General features: G+C 32.0%; 1 protein-coding gene across 1 annotated transcript; it reads left to right on the top strand.

Moving 5' to 3' along the window:
• The first annotated feature begins 1160 nt into the window (after positions 1–1160).
• Positions 1161–16897, top strand: LOC143052703 (sulfide:quinone oxidoreductase, mitochondrial-like). The gene is made up of 10 exons (XM_076225790.1): positions 1161–1471; positions 2157–2327; positions 2937–2990; positions 5037–5234; positions 6718–6821; positions 7904–8009; positions 8985–9168; positions 9631–9698; positions 10535–10713; positions 13475–16897. The coding sequence occupies exons 1-10, from the start codon at positions 1280–1282 to the stop codon at positions 13557–13559; spliced, it is 1341 nt and encodes a 446-aa protein (XP_076081905.1). The 5' UTR covers positions 1161–1279; the 3' UTR covers positions 13560–16897.
• The last annotated feature ends 5552 nt before the right edge of the window (positions 16898–22449 follow it).

The following is a 22449-nucleotide window of genomic DNA, read 5'->3' as shown; positions in this document are numbered from 1 at the left end:
ATGCAAATATAATGAAAGCAAATTATTTTGGATTTTTAAACCTCAAGGGTCAATCATTAAGCGACAATTAAACACCAAAAAAGTATATGATTAGATTGTAAACTTGTCCATGCTATTTAATGTCGGCACAAACTATGATACAGCGTATCTATTTAAGTTGACAAAATACGTCGAAATTGGTACTGCATGTCAGATGATGAATTGTTCGGTATTTTAATGACTATTAACATTATAATAACGTGAAAAATTAGTGAATTAATTAAAAATTTAATAAATTTTATTGATTTTCTTAAATTCCTCAAATAGTAGTGTGGTAAAATCCATAAAATTAATAGGAATTTTATGAAATAACTGAAAATTCTACTGGGTATTTTGTAGACACGTTAAGGTAGATCATAAGTATATATTTTTTGAGACAGAATTTTCTTATAATTTGAAAAAAATAAAGATTTAACTATGATTTTTTCCGATAATTTAATAAAAAGTATGGGTCACCGTGCTATTCTTCAAGCTATGAGTCGTTGAAAATTGCCAAAATTTGGTTAGTTTGTTCATGAAAAAACACATTAGTGTGCATAAAAAAAATCTATGAGGTGAGAAGAAGATAGGTTTAAGAAAATAAATACTTTTTTTAGAAATATGAATTACATAACACTTCTCAGGATTAAAATTCATTTGCCAGTCCTCTTCCCATTTTACTAAACTAGATAAATCTTTTTGAAGTAATTGTGCATCAGAACTATTATTTACATTTCTATACAATAAACAGTCATCTGCAAAAAGTCTTGCATTGCAAGTTACATGTTCGGGTAGGTCATTAATAAACATTTTAATTTACAAGGAAATATCAAACATTTTGATAATTTTCATACACACAATGACAAATGTAAGCCAAATATTGATGTACTAGCAAGTTCCGGGATTTATTACTCTAGGAAAAGCTGTAAGTTCCAAATATTTTTGGGAGCTGCAATTTAGACGTCCATTTCCTAGCACATGCGCACAATCATAGTTTCCACGAAACATACCCCCGCCCCCCCCCCTTTTTCTCCCCTACACGGTACTGAATTTTCGACTACTCCAATACAGACGAGCTTTTTCGAAAGCTAATAGTATTTTCCTTTGACCCTCACGGATGTTATTTTACAGCGTAAGAACGACAACTCTGTCTGAGTGCCAGCTGGCAAAGAGAAGTTTCAATATTCAAAATAATAACTAAACTACACATTTTGACACAGTTGACATTTAGTATACCACCGTCTACGGAACAAAGTGGGACATGACGAGTACTAAACTATTAGTGGGAGCCTATAGGAAAAGTGCGACAAAAAGTTTTTCGACAAGTTCTACGTCGTTAGGACGTCATTACAAACTGCTAATTGTTGGTTCCGGTAGTGGTGGATGTGCCACTGCAAGTAAATTTTCAAAGAAACTGGGTGCTGGACATGTTGGTATTATTGAACCAAAAGATGTAAGATATTAGTTATGATATTGTACAATAAAGTGGAAAAATTATCATGATTAGTAGGTGAAGGCCACCATCTTACTTGCTTTGAGCAAAATTATATTATTTGAAATAATGCGAACAAGAAAACCAATGCACTGAGTTATGATGAAAGGAACTAGATTTGCCATTGGCATTGCAAGCAATCACCGTTGTTGCCTTTTCCTGATTCAGCATTGCCACTTAGTGGCAGCCATTTCGAAAATTTCAAACAGGCAATGCATTTAAATGTATATGCATCATTGTGCATGGCTTTACATCTTTCTGTAAATTTTCAGAACATTAAGAGTATTTTGAAATTTTCCAAACTTCTGCTGTTTCCATGGCACAATTCAAAGAAGAAAACCAGTACACTGAGTTATGACAAAACAAATAAACATGATACTGTGGATTCATTATTATTCTTTGGTTACCAATTTTCGTGGATTTTGTTGATATAGGTTAACCACGAAATTAAATGTTCAACGAATGACAAATGTTCTAAAGGCTTGTATACAGACTTCGGAAAAACCACAAAATTAAATGTCAACGAATATGCAAGTTTTCCTTCATCCACGAAAATTGGTGCCCACTAAAATAAATGAATCCAAGGTAAGTATGGTAAGTGAAAAAAAAAAAAAAAATAGATAGACAGCAATTATTCTTATTTCAGGACCACTATTATCAACCTTGGTTTACACTTGTTGGAGGAGGTATCAAGAAAGTTGAAGATTCAGGGAAGAAAATGTCAGAGGTCATACCTAAGAAAGCTGATTGGCTGAAAACTACAGCTGAGGCCTTTGACCCTAAGAACTGTACTGTTACCACTGCAACTGGTGAAGAGGTAATACAAACTTTTTTATTGTAATTTCAATGAATACAAGTCATGTTAGTACTCGCAAAAAGAAGTAGATTTCTTGGACTTGTGACATATCAAAGTTTGACAATATGTATCCATGCACATTCTTTTTATTTTGAAACTGTTTATTTCCCTTTAGATGAATCTTGATTTTTATTTTGTTGCTTTGTCATTGACCATGTTCATGATGTTGACATACCCTAAAAATCTCCATTTATTTTCCAACAAAAAATATCATCTACTGCACAAGTGTTTATAAACCATATTCTATCAACACATAAAATTTGTTTAATAACCTAACTCATGGAGTGATGGAACTTACAGGAAGACCAAACAAAATGAAAATTTGTGAATCTATGATTCTTCAGTTACATGATTTAATGTACATGTATGATGTATAAATCATTTTGTAATATTAAAAGCTTTCAATTTAAGAGGATAATTGGGTATCAAGAATATTGCTAATATATGACTATACTTATGATTGGGAGATTCAGATTAGAAAATGAAGCTGGACAACCCAACAACACTATTACAAATGCATTAATTTTAACTGAGTGATGCTAATTATACATGATATATTTGTTTTTGTAGATAAAGTATGACTTTCTTGTCATGGCCTGTGGTCTTCAGCTGAACTATAATTTGGTATGTATACATTCATTAGAACATTACATACAATATACAGGGCCTCTGTAGTTACTAGCCAGATAACACTGAGGTTTTGAGTTTAAATCCCGCTCATGTGGGTGCACTACTCCAATCTTACTTGACTAGGATTGTCAGTTTTCCTATCGAATGTCTGTGGTTTTCTCCAGGCACTTCAGCTTCCTCCACCAATAAAAACTGACTACCATAAAATAGCCTAAATGCAGTGCTTAAAAGTGGCATTAAAACTCCAAAAATCAGTCAAATCATACATTATACAGCAATCTAATTAAAGTTTTGTAAATTCACAAACTATTTCAGTGTTTTTATTGATGTAAAAATATTTCAAGTAATAACCTACATTATTTCAGTGGTGCTTTGGTTCAAAAATTGTTTTCCCAATTACATTCAAAAATTGTTATTGCACTTACTTTTAGACCAGTTATCCTGCATTCTCATTCATTAATATGGGGACGAAGTCCCAGTATTACAGTAGAAAATAAAATTTAAAAAAAAAAAAAAAAAAAAAAAATCGAGAAAATTTCCCGAATTATCATTGTACTAATGAACTCAAAATCGTTCAATCTTTTTTTTGTCGCGTTTTTTAATTTCCGGATCTGCAGAACACATAACTCTACTTCCTTCTTCCGGTCTTGTTGTCGTGAGACTTTGATTAATCTAGTAAAATATAGGAACTCAAGGAACACAATACCAATATTTCATTTTTAATCATTCTTTGTCTTTGGTATGAATAAACGTTACCTGATGCATTGCGTTTCTTTGTTTACATTGAACATGACGTCATAACTTAATAACGTCACAACTTAATAACGTCACAAGTAAAATCCCAAACTCCCCGGCAGTTCCAGTTCCGATCCGCATACGGGCCCGAATACTACTCTACACTAATCATGGAGTAAAGGAAAACAGTTCCGGAACGGAAGCGATCACTGTCCGGAGTTTGGTAAAATCCCTAACAGCAGAACTAAAATCGGAAACGTTACGGTATTTCCGTTTCTTTTTTTTAACAAATATTTAAGTTACAAAAAAAATAATTTAAACAAACTTCGTCCCCATTCACAGGTAATGCCTGCCTCATATTATATGTGAAACATTAACAAAACAGGATATGCATATTTGCTGATAATATTCTAATATCATTCTGTCAATTAGGGGTAATACTTATACAACTTTTTTTTATTTATTTACCAATAATATCTGGAATGAGCAAATAATTTTAGAGACTGAGTTATTTCCCTTACTCATTTACATGTCTAAAGTGAAGGCTATATTTTCTTATTTCCATTATTTTTCTTAAATTTAATCTTATTGCTGTTGCAAATTGTTAATTTGTTTGGTTTTAACATGTTTAACATGTTTACTATTAGTCTTGTTATTTTTAAAACAAAAACTGTCTTGAACTGTATGTAACTTTTATCTATATATAACTGCTGCAGATTTGAGTATTTGATATAAAAGTTTATAATAATCAAGCAAGAAAAGTATTAATGGTGGCATGTTTTGACTCCCAAAACATTAGAAAAATTTCAGAGATTGTAAAATAAATATTTGTATATTAGAATATTTAGAAGGAACATAAGGAGTCTAAGATTGTTCAAAACTTGAAAGAGAGAACTAAGTCATTCTGACAAATTTACTTATGCAAATAAGTATTACTTACATCTTCAGGTATATAAAACAGTCATAGAAATCAGGGTTTTGCATTTACAGGACCAAATTGATCAAATTGATAAAGTTCTTCAAATTTTCTCAGGTGCCTATTACAAAATTTAAAAAAGTTAACAGGACCAAATATATTTTTACAGGACATTAGAGTCCTGTCAGTCCTGTGATAAAAACACTTTAGTTTTAGTAATGGCCCTTACTGCACCAAATCCATGCACTTTTACATGTAAATAGAGCTTTTAAATCTACTTGGACTTTCTTCATTTTGGCCTTCAGGAGTTGAGCTGTCAGATTGAAGTGCATAGTGAAAGATTGTGCATTGCTTAATTTGAATGTGTCTTTGTTTGTTTTGTTTTTCAGATCAAAGGTTTACCAGAAGGATTTGACAAGGATCCTATGCTATGTTCAAATTATGACTATGAGTATGTGCAGAAAACATGGCCAGCCATTCAAAAGTTCAAGGGAGGTAATGCTATATTCACAATGCCAAATACACCAGTTAAGTGTGCAGGAGCTCCACAGAAAATTATGTACTTAGCTGAAGAGGCCTGGCAAAAGGTAGGATTTATATCTTTGACAAGTACCTGTAATGAGCTAGAATACTGAGGCAATTATTGCATGCATTTTTGGAGATAACTGTATTGTATTTTAAGCTACAACGGCATCAATTGGTTATTTGTAGGTCACAAATTAAGTTTACTGATGACGCATTAGCGTGGCCAGTAAATGGGTATAAATTTACAAATATCAAATCACAAATTGATGCCATTGTAGCTTAGAATCCCGAGAGGGTTACTTTGTATATTTTTAATGGTATGAGTGTGCCGCAAAACAGGGTCGCCTTTTCATGCCCTGCTAGTTAGAACAGGGTCCCTTTTTCATACCCTGCTGGTGAGAACAGGTTTTATTTTAAACAAAGTACTTGTCTAGAACAGGATCACTTATTTGACTGTTTAAGAAACAGTCTAGAGTCCAGGTCTATAACAGCATCTATTTAATACGGTTTAGAACAGGGTATACATTTTCTAAAGGGTGTCTAGAACAGGGTATGTTTTTCAATGTTTTCTGGTTAGAACAGGGTATGATTTGGCAAGTGCTGTCGGCACAGTTTTACCCAAAAAGATAGTCAGTTACCCCCCCCCCCCCCCCGTCCCCCCTCAGGGCATAGAATACAATATTGGCCTTGTCCATCTGTTTGTCTGTTTGTTCCTTCAAAAAATAATGTTGTCAACCTTTTTCAGAAACTACTTAACATAAGGTCTTAATAGTAAGTCAGCACCTTCCGGTGGATGTCAGTTGTAACACATGTGCCTTTTTTTGATCTGTCGGATACATTCTTCCCTTTAACATTACTTTAAGTGACAAGTCTGGTTAGATTAGCATGTCAATGTACATGTATGTATTCTTGTATTTATTTCAGAGTGGTGTTAGAGACAAGTCCACTGTTATGTATAATACATCATTATCTGTTCTGTTTATTTAACTGTTTTTTATATCTTTTTATTTCAGAGTGGTGTTAGAGACAAGTCCACTGTTATGTATAATACATCATTATCTGTACTGTTTATTTAACTGTTTTTTATATCTTTTTATTTCAGAGTGGTGTTAGAGACAAGTCCACTGTTATGTATAATACATCATTATCTGTACTGTTTATTTAACTGTTTTTTATATCTTTTTATTTCAGAGTAGTGTTAGAGACAAGTCCACTGTTATGTATAATACATCATTATCTGTACTGTTTATTTAACTGTTTTTTATATCTTTTTATTTCAGAGTAGTGTTAGAGACAAGTCCACTGTGATGTATAATACATCATTATCTGTACTGTTTATTTAACTGTGTTTAATATCTTTTATTTCAGAGTGGTGTTAGAGACAAGTCCACAGTGATGTATAATACATCATTATCTGTACTGTTTATTTTACTGTGTTTTATATCTTTTTATTTCAGAGTGGTGTTAGAGACAAGTCCACTGTTATGTATAATACATCATTATCTGTACTGTTTATATAACTGTGTTTAATATCTTTTATTTCAGAGTGGTGTTAGAGACAAGTCCACAGTTATGTATAATACATCATTATCTGTTCTGTTTGGTGTGAAAAAGTATGCTGCTGGCCTACATAAAGTGGTGGATAGTAGGTAGGTTTCATAATACATTATAAATAAAAAATAACAAATGATAGTGACCCATGCGTGGTAAATTGCTGTACAATAGAATCCCTAAATTGGATACCTTGGGTATGCAGGATTTTTATGATAAAAACATAAAAAGTTAAATCAGTTATAACAACAACACTTTAGTGTTTCCTTAGCTGTGGAACTATAACTCTTAGGTCCTTATGATACTTTATGACGATTTGCGGACCACACATCTATCTTTATTTAAAAATATCATAAGGACCTATGAGCTGTGGTGCAGCAACTAGGGATTGCTGCAGAAATTCAACTGAACAATTGGAAAAAACTGTCAAAGGCGTTTTTTTTTTTAAATAATTGGTTAAACCTGGTTTTACATGTTTAGCCAGCTAAACCTTCCACTTATATAATAGTTATCTACCTTCTACACATTAGTGGGCCTCGATGGCCAAGTAATCTAAGAAGTTATTACTTTATTCACTAGCCAATCAACCCTGAGGTTGTGAGTACAAACCCTGCTCAATTAACCTCCATGATCATGGTCTTGTAGTGGGATGCTTTTACTAATGTGTAGATTTGATATGATTTTTGGTGTTTTAAAGCTACTTTAAAGCACCGCTTTTGGGCTTTTTCGTGGTGGCCAGTTTTTATTGGTGGAGGAAGCAGAAGTGCTTGGAGAAAACCACCAACCTTTCATAGGAAAACTGACAATCCTAGTCAATTAAGATTGGAGTGGAATGCATCCACATGAGAGGGGTTTGTACTCACGACTCGTTCATAAAAAAGAACTAGAGAGTGGTCTATGGGGGAAAAGTAAATATTTGAATAAGAAATAATATAAAATTCAAAAAGATTCCGCGAGTGTATTTTAAAAAGCTTTAATTTTCAAAATTCATAAAATATTGAGTTAAATTTGGGCTGCTGTGTATACATTTTCAATGTCTAGCCTAAGAAGAAAATAGGTATCTATCCATAATTTACCTCGGGTGTATTCTCAAAGCATTTGAAGAATGTCTTATAGAAATTAAAATGAGGTTGTAAGTCTAAGGAATATTTATTAATTTGTTAATTGTTATGTTTTACAGGGATATCAAAATCAATTATCAAAGAAATTTGATAGAAGTGAATACAGATAAAAGAGAGGCTATATTTCAGAAACTAGACAGTCCTGGAGAAACTCAAACTTATAAGGTAAGGCTATATTTCAGAAACTAGACAGTCCTGGAGAAACTCAAACCTATAAGGTAAGGCTATATATAATGAGACGATATCTGTATTGTTTTTTAAGCTCAGATGGCATCTATCATGTCTATTGGTGATTTGAGGGTTGTAAATTAAGTTTACCAGCGGAGGGTTAGCAAAGCCAGTATTGGGTATTTGCAACCATTAAATCACCAATTGATGCTTTCAGAGCTTAAAATACTATATTGTTATCTCCATTCTAGTGAAACTGACAGAAGACAAGATCAAATCATACATTTAAAATCTGTCATTACTTGTCTGGGCTAGCATGTACGTTTTCATAGCATCAATTGTGAATTGATGCCATATATGAAAATTGATGTCGTTCTCCAATGAAAATGAATATCACAAACAATGTTGCATTAGAATGATTGATTGATTTGTTTTAAACTCTATTTTCAACTATTTTGTGGTGGTAAATTTTTTGTGCAGGAAGCTGCCATGCCTGTAGAGTACCAACAACATTTGGAAGGAAAACTGACAATCTAAGTCAATTAAGATTGGGTTCAGGGTCCGGTCACATGCCATGTCCTGGACTCAAACTCACAACCTGCATGTCAACAGGCTAACGATGCAGTAGTTTAACTACATAGCCCATTACACCACCAAGACTTAAAAGGCTATTTATATTGTACTGTAGATTTATTTATCATGTTTATGTTCATTGGTAGATTAAGGAAAAATTGTATGTTCGTGGATATTTAGTTTCTTGTTGAACTCTGAATACAAGCCTAATAGAAATGTGTTGTCCCCTTGAGCAAATGATTTAGTTATACACCTGTACCCTTGAAACCAACGAAAGTTTGTATCCAATGAATGATTTTTTTTCCAACATCTTAATTTCTATCACAATTTTCTCAATATTAGAAATATGCAAACAATTCTGAACTTACAGATTAGTTGTATAATTACTTTTTATTGTAGTATGACTTTATGCACATTACACCTCCCATGTCTACACCTGACCCAGTGAGGAAGAGTTGTTTGGTAGATGAAGCTGGTTATGTAGATGTTGATCAAGGCACACTACAACATAAAAAATATCCAAACATCTTTGCCATCGGAGATTGTTTTAACGCTCCAACATCAAAGACAGCAGCAGCAGCAGGTAAAGTATTTATAAAGTCATGTGACAGTCATGTGTATCAATCTTGTAAATGACCAGGAAAACAAGATTTGAATCTAAACTATTTTTTTGTGAGACATTCATTCAATAAGGGACAACATAGGATTGACCCTCAATTGAGTTAAATTAAAGACTTGAAAATATGTATTTGCTGCTCTTTACTTAATATGCAGCATTAGGTTAAGAGTCAACACTGGTCTACCCTGATATTGTGTCAGGATTGGGGAATTCGTCTTCCTGTGGACAGTTACCTTGTTAGCTACTAAACAATCTCCAATGTATTGGTATTTTACACGGTGAGGTTCATATTCATATATTATTTATATTCTTAGTCATGTACAAGTAATATTTGCCACTGAACCTTTAACCATCTCTTGATGCATGGACTTTCAGACACACACTGGATTTGTAGAATCATTAATAATTATATCTTACTGCTTGCAGCCTCCCAGAGTGGATACTTGGAGAAAAACCTGACAGCTGTAATGAGTGGAAAACCTGCTTATGTTAAGGTATAAATATCTAGATACTGTAAATTCAGAAATTATTGCGATGTTTTTATAATTGCGAAAAAATCAAACAGGGGTATAAACGCAATGATTTAAACTTGCATTTTAATATTTTTTATGCGAATTGAACAGGGTTTTTCTCAATATCACGAAGATAAAAATCCCATTTTAATCTAAAATAATAAACTTGCAATAATAAATGCATACAATAATTTCTGAATTTACAGAAACAAAAATTGATCTAAGCAGTAGAATAAAATTTAAATAAAAAAAAAATATAAGAGTAACATTTACGAAGTATAATTAATAGTTAAAACTGCAAAAGGATCATCATGACAAGATCTACATTTACCTACACTAGATTTTTTTTAATAAAATCACAATAACAAAATCTCAAATTTTGTATGTTGTTAAAGAATTGCAATAATAAATGCAATAATTACATTGGTTGCAATGAATTACATTGATTTCTCAGTGAAATAAAAACCAATAATTTCACATGTGAAATAAACTTGGTTATTTCACTCCTCTGACGTCATACAAAAATTGGGGTTGTCTGATGATGTTGAATCAAAACAAATTGTGAATGTTTAGAAAAAGATATAGTTCATTTTATATTCTACTTTAAATTAAGAAAATTAGCCATTTGCTAATGTAATAAAATAAATAACTAATAGAAGATTTCAAATAATTGAAAAATATTTCGCTCATGTCACCGAACAACACTACGCTCATTTGTGATTTAATGCGTTGTTCAGTTTATCTTTGAAAAATTTTCTCTATTTAAATTCTCCCATTAGATATTGTATAAGTATTTACAGTGAATATTTTTATTTCAGTATGATGGCTACACTTCCTGCCCGTTGATAACTGGACGTGAAAAATGTATAATGGCCGAGTTTAATTATGATAGTTTGCCACTGGAGACCTTCCCCATTGACCAAGGGAAAGAGAGACGGTCAATGTACCATGTGAAGAAAGATATTATACCTATGATATACTGGAACATGATGTTAAAGTAAGATATTATACCTATGATATACTGGAATATGATGTTAAAGTAAGATATTATACCAATGATATACTGGAATATGATGTTAAAGTAAGATATTATACCTATGATATACTGGAATATGATGTTAAAGTAAGATATTATACCTATGATATACTGGAATATGATGTTAAAGTAAGATATTATACCAATGATATACTTGAATATGATGTTAAAGTAAGATATTATACCTATAATATACTGGAATATGATGTTAAAGTAAGACTGATGATATAGTTATTAGAAGATAACTGTATCATGTGTATTGTGTTCTAAGTTTGGCCTTTGTGAAAAATAGATTTTACTGTTGAAAATTGAGTTTACTTAGTTGTGTGTAGCAAAGCTGGGTGAATGGATATTTGAGACAGTACTTAAGCTTAAAAAACAATATAGTTATCATGGTTATTTCCATGCTAATTGTTTCTGAAGGGTTTCAATAATGACAAGAAGAAGATTTTAAGGCACAAAATGTGACATTTTTGTAAAAATATTTTAGAAATTACATACCAAAAAACAAGAATTGGAGTTCAAAATGATGGCTTCCTTTATAGTTATAGTTACAAATCTTAAGCCTCAGTCACACCTTACCGGATAGCACGAAAGGACGCCTAAAGGATGAAAATAAAAGTTGTCTGTTGACAAAACTGTTATCCGTTGGGAGTCCGTTGATGTACTGATCTAATAAAATGGAAGTGTAACAAATGCATAACAGGTACACACCAGATATGCACGTACAAGAAACGGAAATGTACCGGAGAGAACGGATGTCAAATGTACATCAAACAGACCAGTACCGCATAAAACAGACGCCTAATGGAAGTGTACCGGATAAACAGATGAACAAGATATACAGATAAATTAAAGGCTACAATAATAATACATGTAAACTGCATTAATATTCAAAATGTTTCTGTGTAACTGGTTTTGGTTTGTTCTTCAAAAGGGCAGTGTCTGGCCTGAATAAGAGCTGCTTGATTGTGAAGATGTGCCCTTAATCTAAGATCGATTATGAATAATAAGAATTCATGAACCTTAAGAAATCTGACATACCAATAATTGGCATTTCTGACGCGAAATTTTCAATTGGCATTTATCCATTTTTGATCTGTTCATCATCTGTTAAATGTCCGGTAGAAGTCCGTTTCTCATTCCCTCAACATGCGTTTTATCCGTTAAATGTCCGGTACAAGTGCGTTGGCGAATTTATCTTCCAGACCTTCAACGGATGTATAACTGACACATAATGGATACAAAACGGAAACAAAACAGACGAGTACGGTACAGAACGGACGCCTACTGGACTGTCAATGGACATTTCATCATTGGAGATCCGTTCAAAGTTTTGAACATGCTCAAAAATTTTCACTGGACAGAACAGATGTGGACGGATAAAATGTACGCTAAACGGACTTGCAAAGGATATGGACGGACGTCTAACGGACATGAACGGATTGAAAAAAAAATGATCAGTTAGTCATCCGTACGAGCTATCCATTCAGGTGTGACCGAGGCTTTAACCCTTCACCATATTTGACAACGAATATCTAATAAAAATTAAGGTTACAAACAAATTTGTTGATTGGTTAAGCTGTTGTAGGAGGGTCATAATTATTAGACTACTATACAGAATAAATGTGTTAAAATAATGAAAGAAAAGAGAAAAATAGATAAAAAATAACATAAAGAGAATATTTATTGTACTAAAAACTAACCATTAGGGAATGATGGACGAATAGAAAAAAATGGCTTGAAATTATTTTCTTGGGCCAAAACCTGGCCTTAAGGTGGTACCCAACACTTTCACTAAAATTAATTTGGCATGTTTAATTTTCATAAAATTTTGTCAAAGTATTTACTTTGAGACTTTAATAAAAATATAAAAATTTAAAAATTTTTGAACCAACAGTTTTTGTCAGAAAAAAATACACTGGTTATGTAGCATTTTGACAAACACCAATTTTGATCATTGAGAAGCATAATTTTCCTTTTACAACACAACATCATTAAAACTTTAGCTGACTTTACAGAGTTATCTCCCTGTAGTGTTAGGTACCACCTTAAGATTATAAAGTACTAAATGGGGGCCCCATTACCGGCAATGCTATTTTTAGCAATTATCTCCTTAAAAGGCGTCTTTAATAAACTAATTATGGAAAAACTGCTGTTGTCTAATTGGAGCGTGATATCTAATTGTGATTTTACCGCACTTACATATATATGGTCCCATGGCTTTTCTTGGTGAATTTTGGCGTATTTTACGATACCTTGCGATTTCGCAGTAAATTTTCCCTAATTTTGATCAACATTAAAAAAAAAAAATCCGACCCTTCATCCTATACATTTAAGAACAAATTTGTGCTTGCGTGAAACTTTATTCATAAGGCTTTCCAGGAAAAAAATACATAAATGATATAACAACCAATCACAGAGAGCCATCTATTTTTATCTCTATGTCATGTTCCCTTCATAAAATGGCTGCGCTCATGTAATTCTATTTGGTACATTGTAACCTTAATGCCCCTACTCTTTTGGACTGTCACTGAAATTAGGGTATGTTGTATAGAGGCAGAACATTTTCATTTCCAAAGAAAACCAACAAAGCCCTTACATAGTTGTTGCAAGGGTTGTGTAACCCATAACTTTATCAGTTCTGAAGATTCTATTTATTTTGCTTAGAATTTGAATGTGCAAAAAAAAAAAAAATTTTAAATCCATGTATCTTTTTCAGGGGATATTGGAACGGACCAGCTGCATACAGAAAATTGATGCATTTTGGAACAGATGGTCCAGAAAAATTAAAAGACTCATATTAAACAAAAAGTCTTTAAGAACAGTATTTCCAATTATCAACTAATCAAGGGAGATAATTTGTGCTTTTGATAATTATATAACGAATCTCAGTTTATATTACCAAATGAATATTCCATAAGTTTGTTTAAAAATTAATATATTTACATTTCTTTTGGTGAATTGGTGCATAATAATTTGTAAATGATTAGCATATCTACAAATACTTGAATGCGATTGGTTGCTAGAACTTTTGTCCTTGGTTTATTCTTTTATAGACATTGCTGAGACTACTTTCTTAACTTATGTAAAAACTATGGTATGTTGATTTCACTGTAATGTATTTGTTCATTGAAAAGAATTCTGGAGTTTCCTCCAAGAAAGTTGAGATCTATAAAAATAACGAATGCTTGATTTGCTAGCTATTAGAGGATTTAACAAACTTTTTGTGTGTGTGTTAACTGGACCCTTAACTCACAAATTTAGTTAAAGTCCTTCAGATAATTATTCAGTTTATGAGTTATATGACTCAGTTAACAACTTGATAACCTCTAGAAAAATATATGTGTAATCCTTTAAAAGAGATCTGTTACATTCATATAAATTGATACTGTCCCATTTTTTTTCAAATTATTTTTCATAAGTTTGAAAAATATGTTTTGGTTTCTTTTAAAATGAATGCTGCCATTTTTGTTTATTCTACATATTGATTTTATGACATAAGTATTAATATATTACCCTCCACTCATTAAACATTATTGAAGTTTTTGCAGAAGTGTCTCTACTAATTGTTGAGGGGTCGAAGGGCCTTTTTCATGAGATATTTAATGAGCAGGAATTAAGGAATGACTAGTTCAATCATTGGGAATATTTGATTTTAAGATTTTGATGATATCATGATGCTTGATATAACACATTATTTTAACTAGAAGTGGGAATTTAGCATTTATTTTCCTTGGGAAATGGGATGAGACCCAACCTACCACCCCTTTTTGCTGTATCAAAAATAGGCATTATAAAACTTGTAGAAACAAATCTATTATACAGTATTTTGTTTGTTAGTTGAAAATTATTATATTTGTAACTTCTATGTCATTTGGTCTCTTGTGAAGAGTTGTCTCATGTTGCAATCATACCACATCTTTTTATTTTTATGTTGTGTTGTTAGATTGCCGTCGATATTGTATCATTGATGTATTTTGTATTTTTTCATAATCATAATTTGTATTCTGTATTTTATTTAATTGTGCAATTAGGTTAGATAGCTTTATTTTTATTATATATTTGTATGCAATAGTAATTATTTAGAGTACGGTGCTGGCCTCAAAAAGAGGAAGTTCAATGACCAATCTGCTTAAAACTGTGTGCCTGTTCACTTATTAATAATACTATTGTGCCCTTGTTCCACCTCATAGTGCAGGATTGATTGATAAAACTGAGAATGGAAATAGGGAATGATTGCTTTACATTGCATTAGTGCTAAAAGGCTATTTCCCCAGTAATTTATATTAATTTTCGGAATTTTTTTCCATAATAACTTTCATTTATTTTATACTAATAAAGATAAATTGCCTGTGATGAATATTGATATTTTAATAAACGAGGTTGCTGGTTCTTTTTAAAGATGGATGACCATATTGTTTGGGCAAGTTATTTTTATTAACTTTTGCTTTTGTTTCATAATCATGCTATAACAATTCAAGGCTGTAAGAATAGAATGCCTTAGAACCTAATATAATGTAAGAATCTAGGAATGATCTGATTTTTTTTTAAAAAGATATGGAGTTATTTCCCTTACAATGTACTTTTCTGTAACAAGTTTTTCATCCAGTATACTCCTTTATACAAATACCTTTCAGCTTTTGCATATGTTTTTTTTCTAGTCTTAACTTAAGTGCCATAATGTTGAAAATTTTTATGATGAATCTTTAAACAATTGTTTTTTTTTAAAATGAAGTCTTTTAAAGGCTTAGTGCCATAGCACTTGAATTTATTTATAAAATTTCTTTAAATCATTTTTTAAAAATGAAGTCTTTTAAAGACACTACATGTGTTACTGTAGGAGCCTTAATGTATACTATGCATGTCTTTAAATATGTTTTGCTTTAAGCATGGGTTCCATATATTGTTTTTTTTATATGTGTTGCCATTAATTTGTGTTCCATATATTGTTAAGCTTTATCTTTACATGATACAAACTCTATTTATTATTCTGTGGTATTTAAAATCAGACATTTTTAAAAGACCTTTCTGACTTACAACAATCTGCTGTATTATTTTTTTTTCTGAGAATTTGTAAATTTGTATATATTTTATTTTCATTCCTGCTAGTAGCCTTATACTTAAATAATTTTAATTGTTTTAAAATCGTTGGCATAAATAAAAAAAATATCCTTTTTTAGTGGCCAAATAAATCATTGCCTTTGTATTGTTTCAATAAATTTTAAAACACTTACTATGAAATAACAAAATGGGAGATAATTATAGGTTGGTTGAATAAATATTTTCTTCTTTTAAATGTTTCAATGAATGAACACTTATTACTAAATAACAAAAGGGAAATAATTCTCGATTGGTTGAATAAATAAGTGTTTTTCTAAGTATTTTTCATTGAATTTGAACACTTATTACAGAATAATTAAAAGGTAATAATTTTAGGTTGGTCGAATTACTAACTGTTTTGAAGTATTTTTCAAATAAATTTTAACATTTATTGGAATATTTCGAAAAGCAATTTTCTAAAAATTATTAGAATATATAGTTGCATTTTTCTGATTTTTATTATATTTAAACATTTATTAAGGAACAAAATAAGGGAGATAATTTTAAATTTGTTAAACAAATAATTGGTTATGTGTCTAATTGTTTTTCTAATGATTTTAATAAGGATTACAAAATATTAACAAGGGAGATAATTTTAAATTGGTTGAATAAATATTTGCTTCTAAAGATTTTCCAATAAGTGTTTAGATTGTTTTTATTTCTTACTGAGACTAGCATAAAACATTTCACTTTATTCTCATTTGAATAAACCATATTCTGGCTATTCTACTTATTTTCTGACATGATTATTTTTTAATAACTGTTTTCTGATACTGATATAGTTAAACATTTTAAATTAAATAAAGATTAATATTTTTCTACAAATTTGATATTTTTCTAATTTTTTTTGGATTTTTATTGAAATCAATCCAACTCAAATTTTGCTACATTTTAAAATACTGCAGAAAATACCATTAGTGCAATTAAAGGTTGTTATGATTTGTAAACTTGTTTAATTTTTGTTGAGATATTTACTGGTGGAGAATATTATTTACTTCTGTGTTATTAACTGCTTGTTCAATAAAGTATAACGCTAATCCTAGTTACTGTATATATAACTTCCTGTCCTGTACACGATCTTCATCATATATATGCCAAATTACAGTGTTGACCCTAATTGCACAGTCCACTGGACATAGAAAGTGATAGTATGAGTGGGGCAACCGTGTACTATGGACACATACTTGTTCATCATCATGCAGTGTTATATTTATCAGTGGTTACCATAAACTAACATAATCACCAACTACATTGCTGATGTAGCTGATGCCAGAAACAGCATGTGTAAGTCTTATTATTTTGACTTTGTCAAGACAAGACCAAACAAAGAGTTGCAAATGGCTTGCTTAATTATCTAGTATGAAAAACAAGAGGCTCTAAAGATCTTGTGTTGCTAACCTAGGCCTATGTTCTATTTTTAGCAACGTTGTCAATGATGGTTTGCAGGCAGGGTTATTGGACACATTTATTAAATCAAATACAAGTTTAACTAGATATCATTGAGATGGGAGCCATCTCTGTGGGCCCCGCTGTGAATAATGTGCATTAAAAAATTGTATCTTTACCATAGGACATGGGTTTGTCAACTGAAATCAAAGTTTTTGACCTTTGACCTAGGAAGTTGTAAATAAATTATGACACACCCTTTGGTGTTGGTTTATATACATGTCAAGTATAAACTTTGAAATGATAACGGTTCTCAAGATATAGAGCGGACACGATCTTTACCATAGGACATGGGGTTGTCAACTGAAACCAAAGTTTTTGACCTTTAACTTTGCCCTAGGCAGTCGTTCATAAATTATGACACACCCTCTGGTGTTGGTTCATATACATGTCAAGTATAAACTTTGAAATCATAACGGTTCTCAAGATATAGAGCGGACACGATCTTCACCACAGGACACAGGGTTGTCAACTGAAACCAAAGTTTTTTTACCTTGACCTTTGACCTAGGAAGTTGTACATACATCATGACACACCCTCTGGTGGTGGTTAATAAACATGTAAAGTATAAAGTATGAAATCATAATGGTTCTCTAGATATGGAGCGGACACAAAGTTAAAGTGTTATGGACAGAAGGACGGACGGACGGACAGACTGATCACTATAGGGCGACCCGCCTTTGACCTAGGAAGTTGTACATACATCATGACACGCCCTCTGGTGGTGGTTAATAAACATGTAGAGTATAAAGTATGAAATCATAATGGTTCTCTAGATTCGGACGGACGGACGGACAGACTGATCACTATAGGGCGACACGCCTAAAGGCGGGCCCTAATTAATTTTGCTCAAGTAGTTTAAGAACAATTTTGTAAAAGTTAACAGACGACAGTATACACAAAGTTGAAAGTGATGAGAAAAGCTCACTTGGTCAACTAACAGAATAACAATAGATACAAAGCACTGGTAGTTACTGAAAGCTACATGAAATTACAAATATCAAATGAATCATGTTATCCTAGTCTGAAAAATCAATCCTTAGCAATTATAAGAGAGTGGTCTTCTTCTTATAATGAAACCATGTATTGAAGATTGATTGGTGGCCTTCAACTGTTTTATCCTCTTTGGTCAGGATGTTGTCTCTTTGACATTTGGTGACTATGTGGAACGCATCTATCCCATCGAATTGGAGATAAAGGATACTACAGATACAGTTAAGTCAGCTTCATATCTTGACTTACATCTAGAAATTGACAATGAGGGTCGGTTGAAGACAAAACTTTACGACAAAAGAGATGATTTCAGCTTTCCAATTGTGAACTTTCCATTTCTAAGTAGCAACATTCCAGCAGCACCTGCATACGGGGTATATATCTCTCAATTGATACGATATTCCCGTGCTTGCATTTCCTATCATGATTTTCTTGATAGAGGGTTACTGCTCACAAGGAAGCTATTAAATCAAGAGTTCCAAATGGTGAAGTTGAAATCATCCCTTCGTAAATTTTACGGACGCCATCACGAGTTGGTTGACCGTTATGGAATAACCATTTCACAAATGATATCGGATATGTTCCTCACGTCGTAACTACAATCCCCTTCCCTTTCATGAATTTGACCTACCGAATTAGACTATTTACCGGATTTGTAATCACATAAGCAACACGACGGGTGCCGCATGTGGAGCAGGATCTGCTTACCCTTCCGGAGCACCTGAGATCACCCCTAGTTTTTGGTGGGGTTCGTGTTGTTTATTCTTTAGTTTTCTATGTTGTGTCATGTGTACTATTGTTTTTCTGTTTGTCTTTTTCATTTTTAGCCATGGCGTTGTCAGTTTGTTTTAGATTTATGAGTTTGACTGTCCCTTTGGTATCTTTCGTCCCTCTTTTGTTCCATAACAAACAATGACGAGTTCGTTTGCAACAGATTACAGACAAATCTGTGGATGGATGTCCTTCTTGTGGGTATGAACATTTGTTATGTAATTGTATTCTTATATTCACCGTTGTTGATACCAACATCATGGTATAAGGCGGATATACATGGAATAACTCTTAGAATCGAACGAATCTTCAATCTAAAGCTGAGTGATGAGTTGTATAAAGAAAATCAGTTTAAAACAGAGCAAAAAACGGTTCAATTATTAAAAATCAATGAAAAAGGTCATTTGAAGGTAAAAGAAATACACCTTAAAATTCTAGAAATGAATACAGTTTCAACGGACTACGTACCAGCAGGGATCTTTCATTATCTCTATAGAACTTTTATAAAATGCCACGTGAAAGACCACGAATATGTGAAAGATTGCTGTCATACGGACATTTGCAAATTTCGATTTTGTTATTGTCTTGCTTGGCATAAATGCTTGCTGCCGCTTATGCAACATATATTTCTATTTATTCTCCTCATACCGTGGGCTATCAGAATACTATTCTATTATGTATTTGAGTCAGAAGATAGAACAAACAGAGAGACATTCGCACAAAAAAAGAATTTGGAATATCCAAATACTTTACAATGGAGTTTAACATATTCACTTAAACCAAATCATTTGTTTTTTATATGCGTTTATGGGTTTATTGCTTTGATTCCTTTTTGTAAAATATTTTTAAAATGGGCTATGCAAAGATCGGGTTTCAATGACAATAGACAATCAAGTTCAGAAGCAATGAAATTAATTCAGTTCCTTGTCCTACCATGTAGAAAACTAGGTCTAGTTGGATGTTTAATAAGCCCTTTCTACGTCATGATTATATCACCTCTAGTTATCATATGGTTTATACTGCCATTTATCCCAATTATCAAGGTATCGTGGACCTTGTTGTATGGCATAACGAATGCTTTTTTGGCTATGTTTAAAGAGAAATCGGAAGCATGGAAGTGTATAGATGCATTGTGGCTTTTTGTCCGTTCGGTTTTTTTAATTATGGTGTTCATGGCCGTTGGATCGTCAATGGTTATTTCATTGGAGGTTGTAATTTTTTTTCTACAGATAGGTATGTATTTCACGATAGGTATATTATTGAATGCATCTAGTGTTTTAACGTATGTTACCTTTGGAGGTATGCTTTTGTTTTATGTGTATGATACTCTTCGTAATGTGAAGAAAAAGTATGAAGCATTCAGTCAAGCTGTCATTGATTTTTCCGTATTAGACATACAGAAACAAGTCATGGAAACATTTAAGGATAAAAAAGAAATAAAGTACTCTGCATTTCAATTCAAAATTTTAAATGAAGGTTCCATGAATTCACACATAAACATTGAATTTGACGAAACATGCGACAAACTGTTACTAAAATCAGATTACCCTTGTTTGTTTTTTTATGAGAATAGTAAGCCATATTTAAACGAAAAAGCTTTCTTCAGAATGTGTTACATGAAGGTATTGCGAGCACCTGGATCCCTATGGGAGAATTACAAAAAGGCTGCTTTAAACTTTCTGATTATTCTTTTTTTCTTGATATTTGTGGTAATAATTGTATTAGCTTTTGGTAAAACACAAGGAATTTCTGGAACTTATCAAGCCATAGCCACATTAGGAGGTGGATTAATACCGCTTATTCTGAGGCGATACTTTTTTAAGTCTGAGGACGTATTTGATTTCAAAAGTGACCATTTTTTACTGTTAGAAGAACTTAAGCAACTTTTTGAGAATTATTGCGAAACATGGGAAATTGTAGATATTCCGAACGATATTAACGATGATGGCAGCGACAACGATGAAATGATATATGATACACTGTTAATAACTAAAAGTCATTCAAAAGCTACAGAAGATCAAGTGATCCCTGTACATATCGGTAAAGAAGTAAATCCAATTAATTATTTGCCAGCAAAATGTAATACATATACTCATTTGTAACGCTGGTGATATATTTTACTGTTTATATATGTATGTGTGCACTGGCATTCTGTGTATATTTTGTTATATGCTTATTATCTTTTTTTGTAAATTGTTGAGCTAAATTTATAACGAAGTACATGTATATAGATATATATATCAATTAAAAACTGATAATTTTGATATGAGATAGCAGTAGATTTTAGGGATGATATATTTCTTCATGTGGTACTTGTTTCTACTCCCTGATAAGATGGGAAGTTTCAAAAGGTATTACCGAAAAGTTCGTAATTGAAGACTACTAGTCACGTTCAGTAACTATTAGGCATGATGCTAAGTCATCATACTGCAAATAAATGACTAAACTAGTGCCGAATCAAATAAGAAATGATTATAATTTAACACACAGAAATGTCAACCTGCAACAAAACTCACTAGAAACGTCCTCTCTTGCAACTTATTGATAATTAACTTCAGTTTTGAATGTATAGACATTCATTTGGCATGGGAGAAGCTTCTTTGTCTTTGATACATAAGTTAAACTCATAAATGTGTCTTTCTATGTTGTGATGTTATATTATTGTTTCAGATGAGTGAGAAGGTTTGGTACCATTAAAACGTGTAATCCCGCTGTAATTGTTTTCGCCTGTCCTATGTTAAGAAGCTAATGTTCAGTAGTTGTCGTCTGTTTACGTGGTTCATAAGTGTTTCTCGTTTTTTTTATATATAGATTAGACCGTTAGTTTTCCCGTTAGAATGGTTTTACACTAGTAATGTCAGCTTGCTGTTCGATGTGCGCCATGGCTTCGTGTTAAAGGCCATAGCTTGACCTATAATGGTTTACTTTTATAAATTGTTACGTGGATAGAGAGTTGTCGCATTGGCACTAAAACCACATCTTCCTATATCTATGTATATGCGTAAGTGCTGCTTATTAGATATAATAATATGTTATATTACTTTATACTTTTCGGTTAGTAACGAAATACTTTGTAGCATTATCAATAAATCTATTATACTACTAGTAAGTACATGTATTGAATGTTCACACAACAGTAAGCTTTTTGCTAAGTAAATAAGTAAGTTAGTAAATCTTATTTAAAGTCGGTATATCCTATATACATACACTACAGGTATAATAACAAACAAAACATGAACTCTTGTGAGTTCTTTTATCGACTATCATATAATAAACATGCAACTTCATGCAAATACTAATAAATAAAGATAAAATGGCATGCAAATATAATGAAAGCAAATTATTTTGGATTTTTAAACCTCAAGGGTCAATCATTAAGCGACA

This window comes from Mytilus galloprovincialis, chromosome 11 (assembly GCF_965363235.1).
Source record: "Mytilus galloprovincialis chromosome 11, xbMytGall1.hap1.1, whole genome shotgun sequence".
Taxonomy (NCBI): Eukaryota; Metazoa; Mollusca; class Bivalvia; order Mytilida; family Mytilidae; genus Mytilus; species Mytilus galloprovincialis.
The sequence above is the reverse complement of the archived record's forward strand: the minus strand, read 5'-3'. Positions and strand labels throughout refer to the sequence as shown.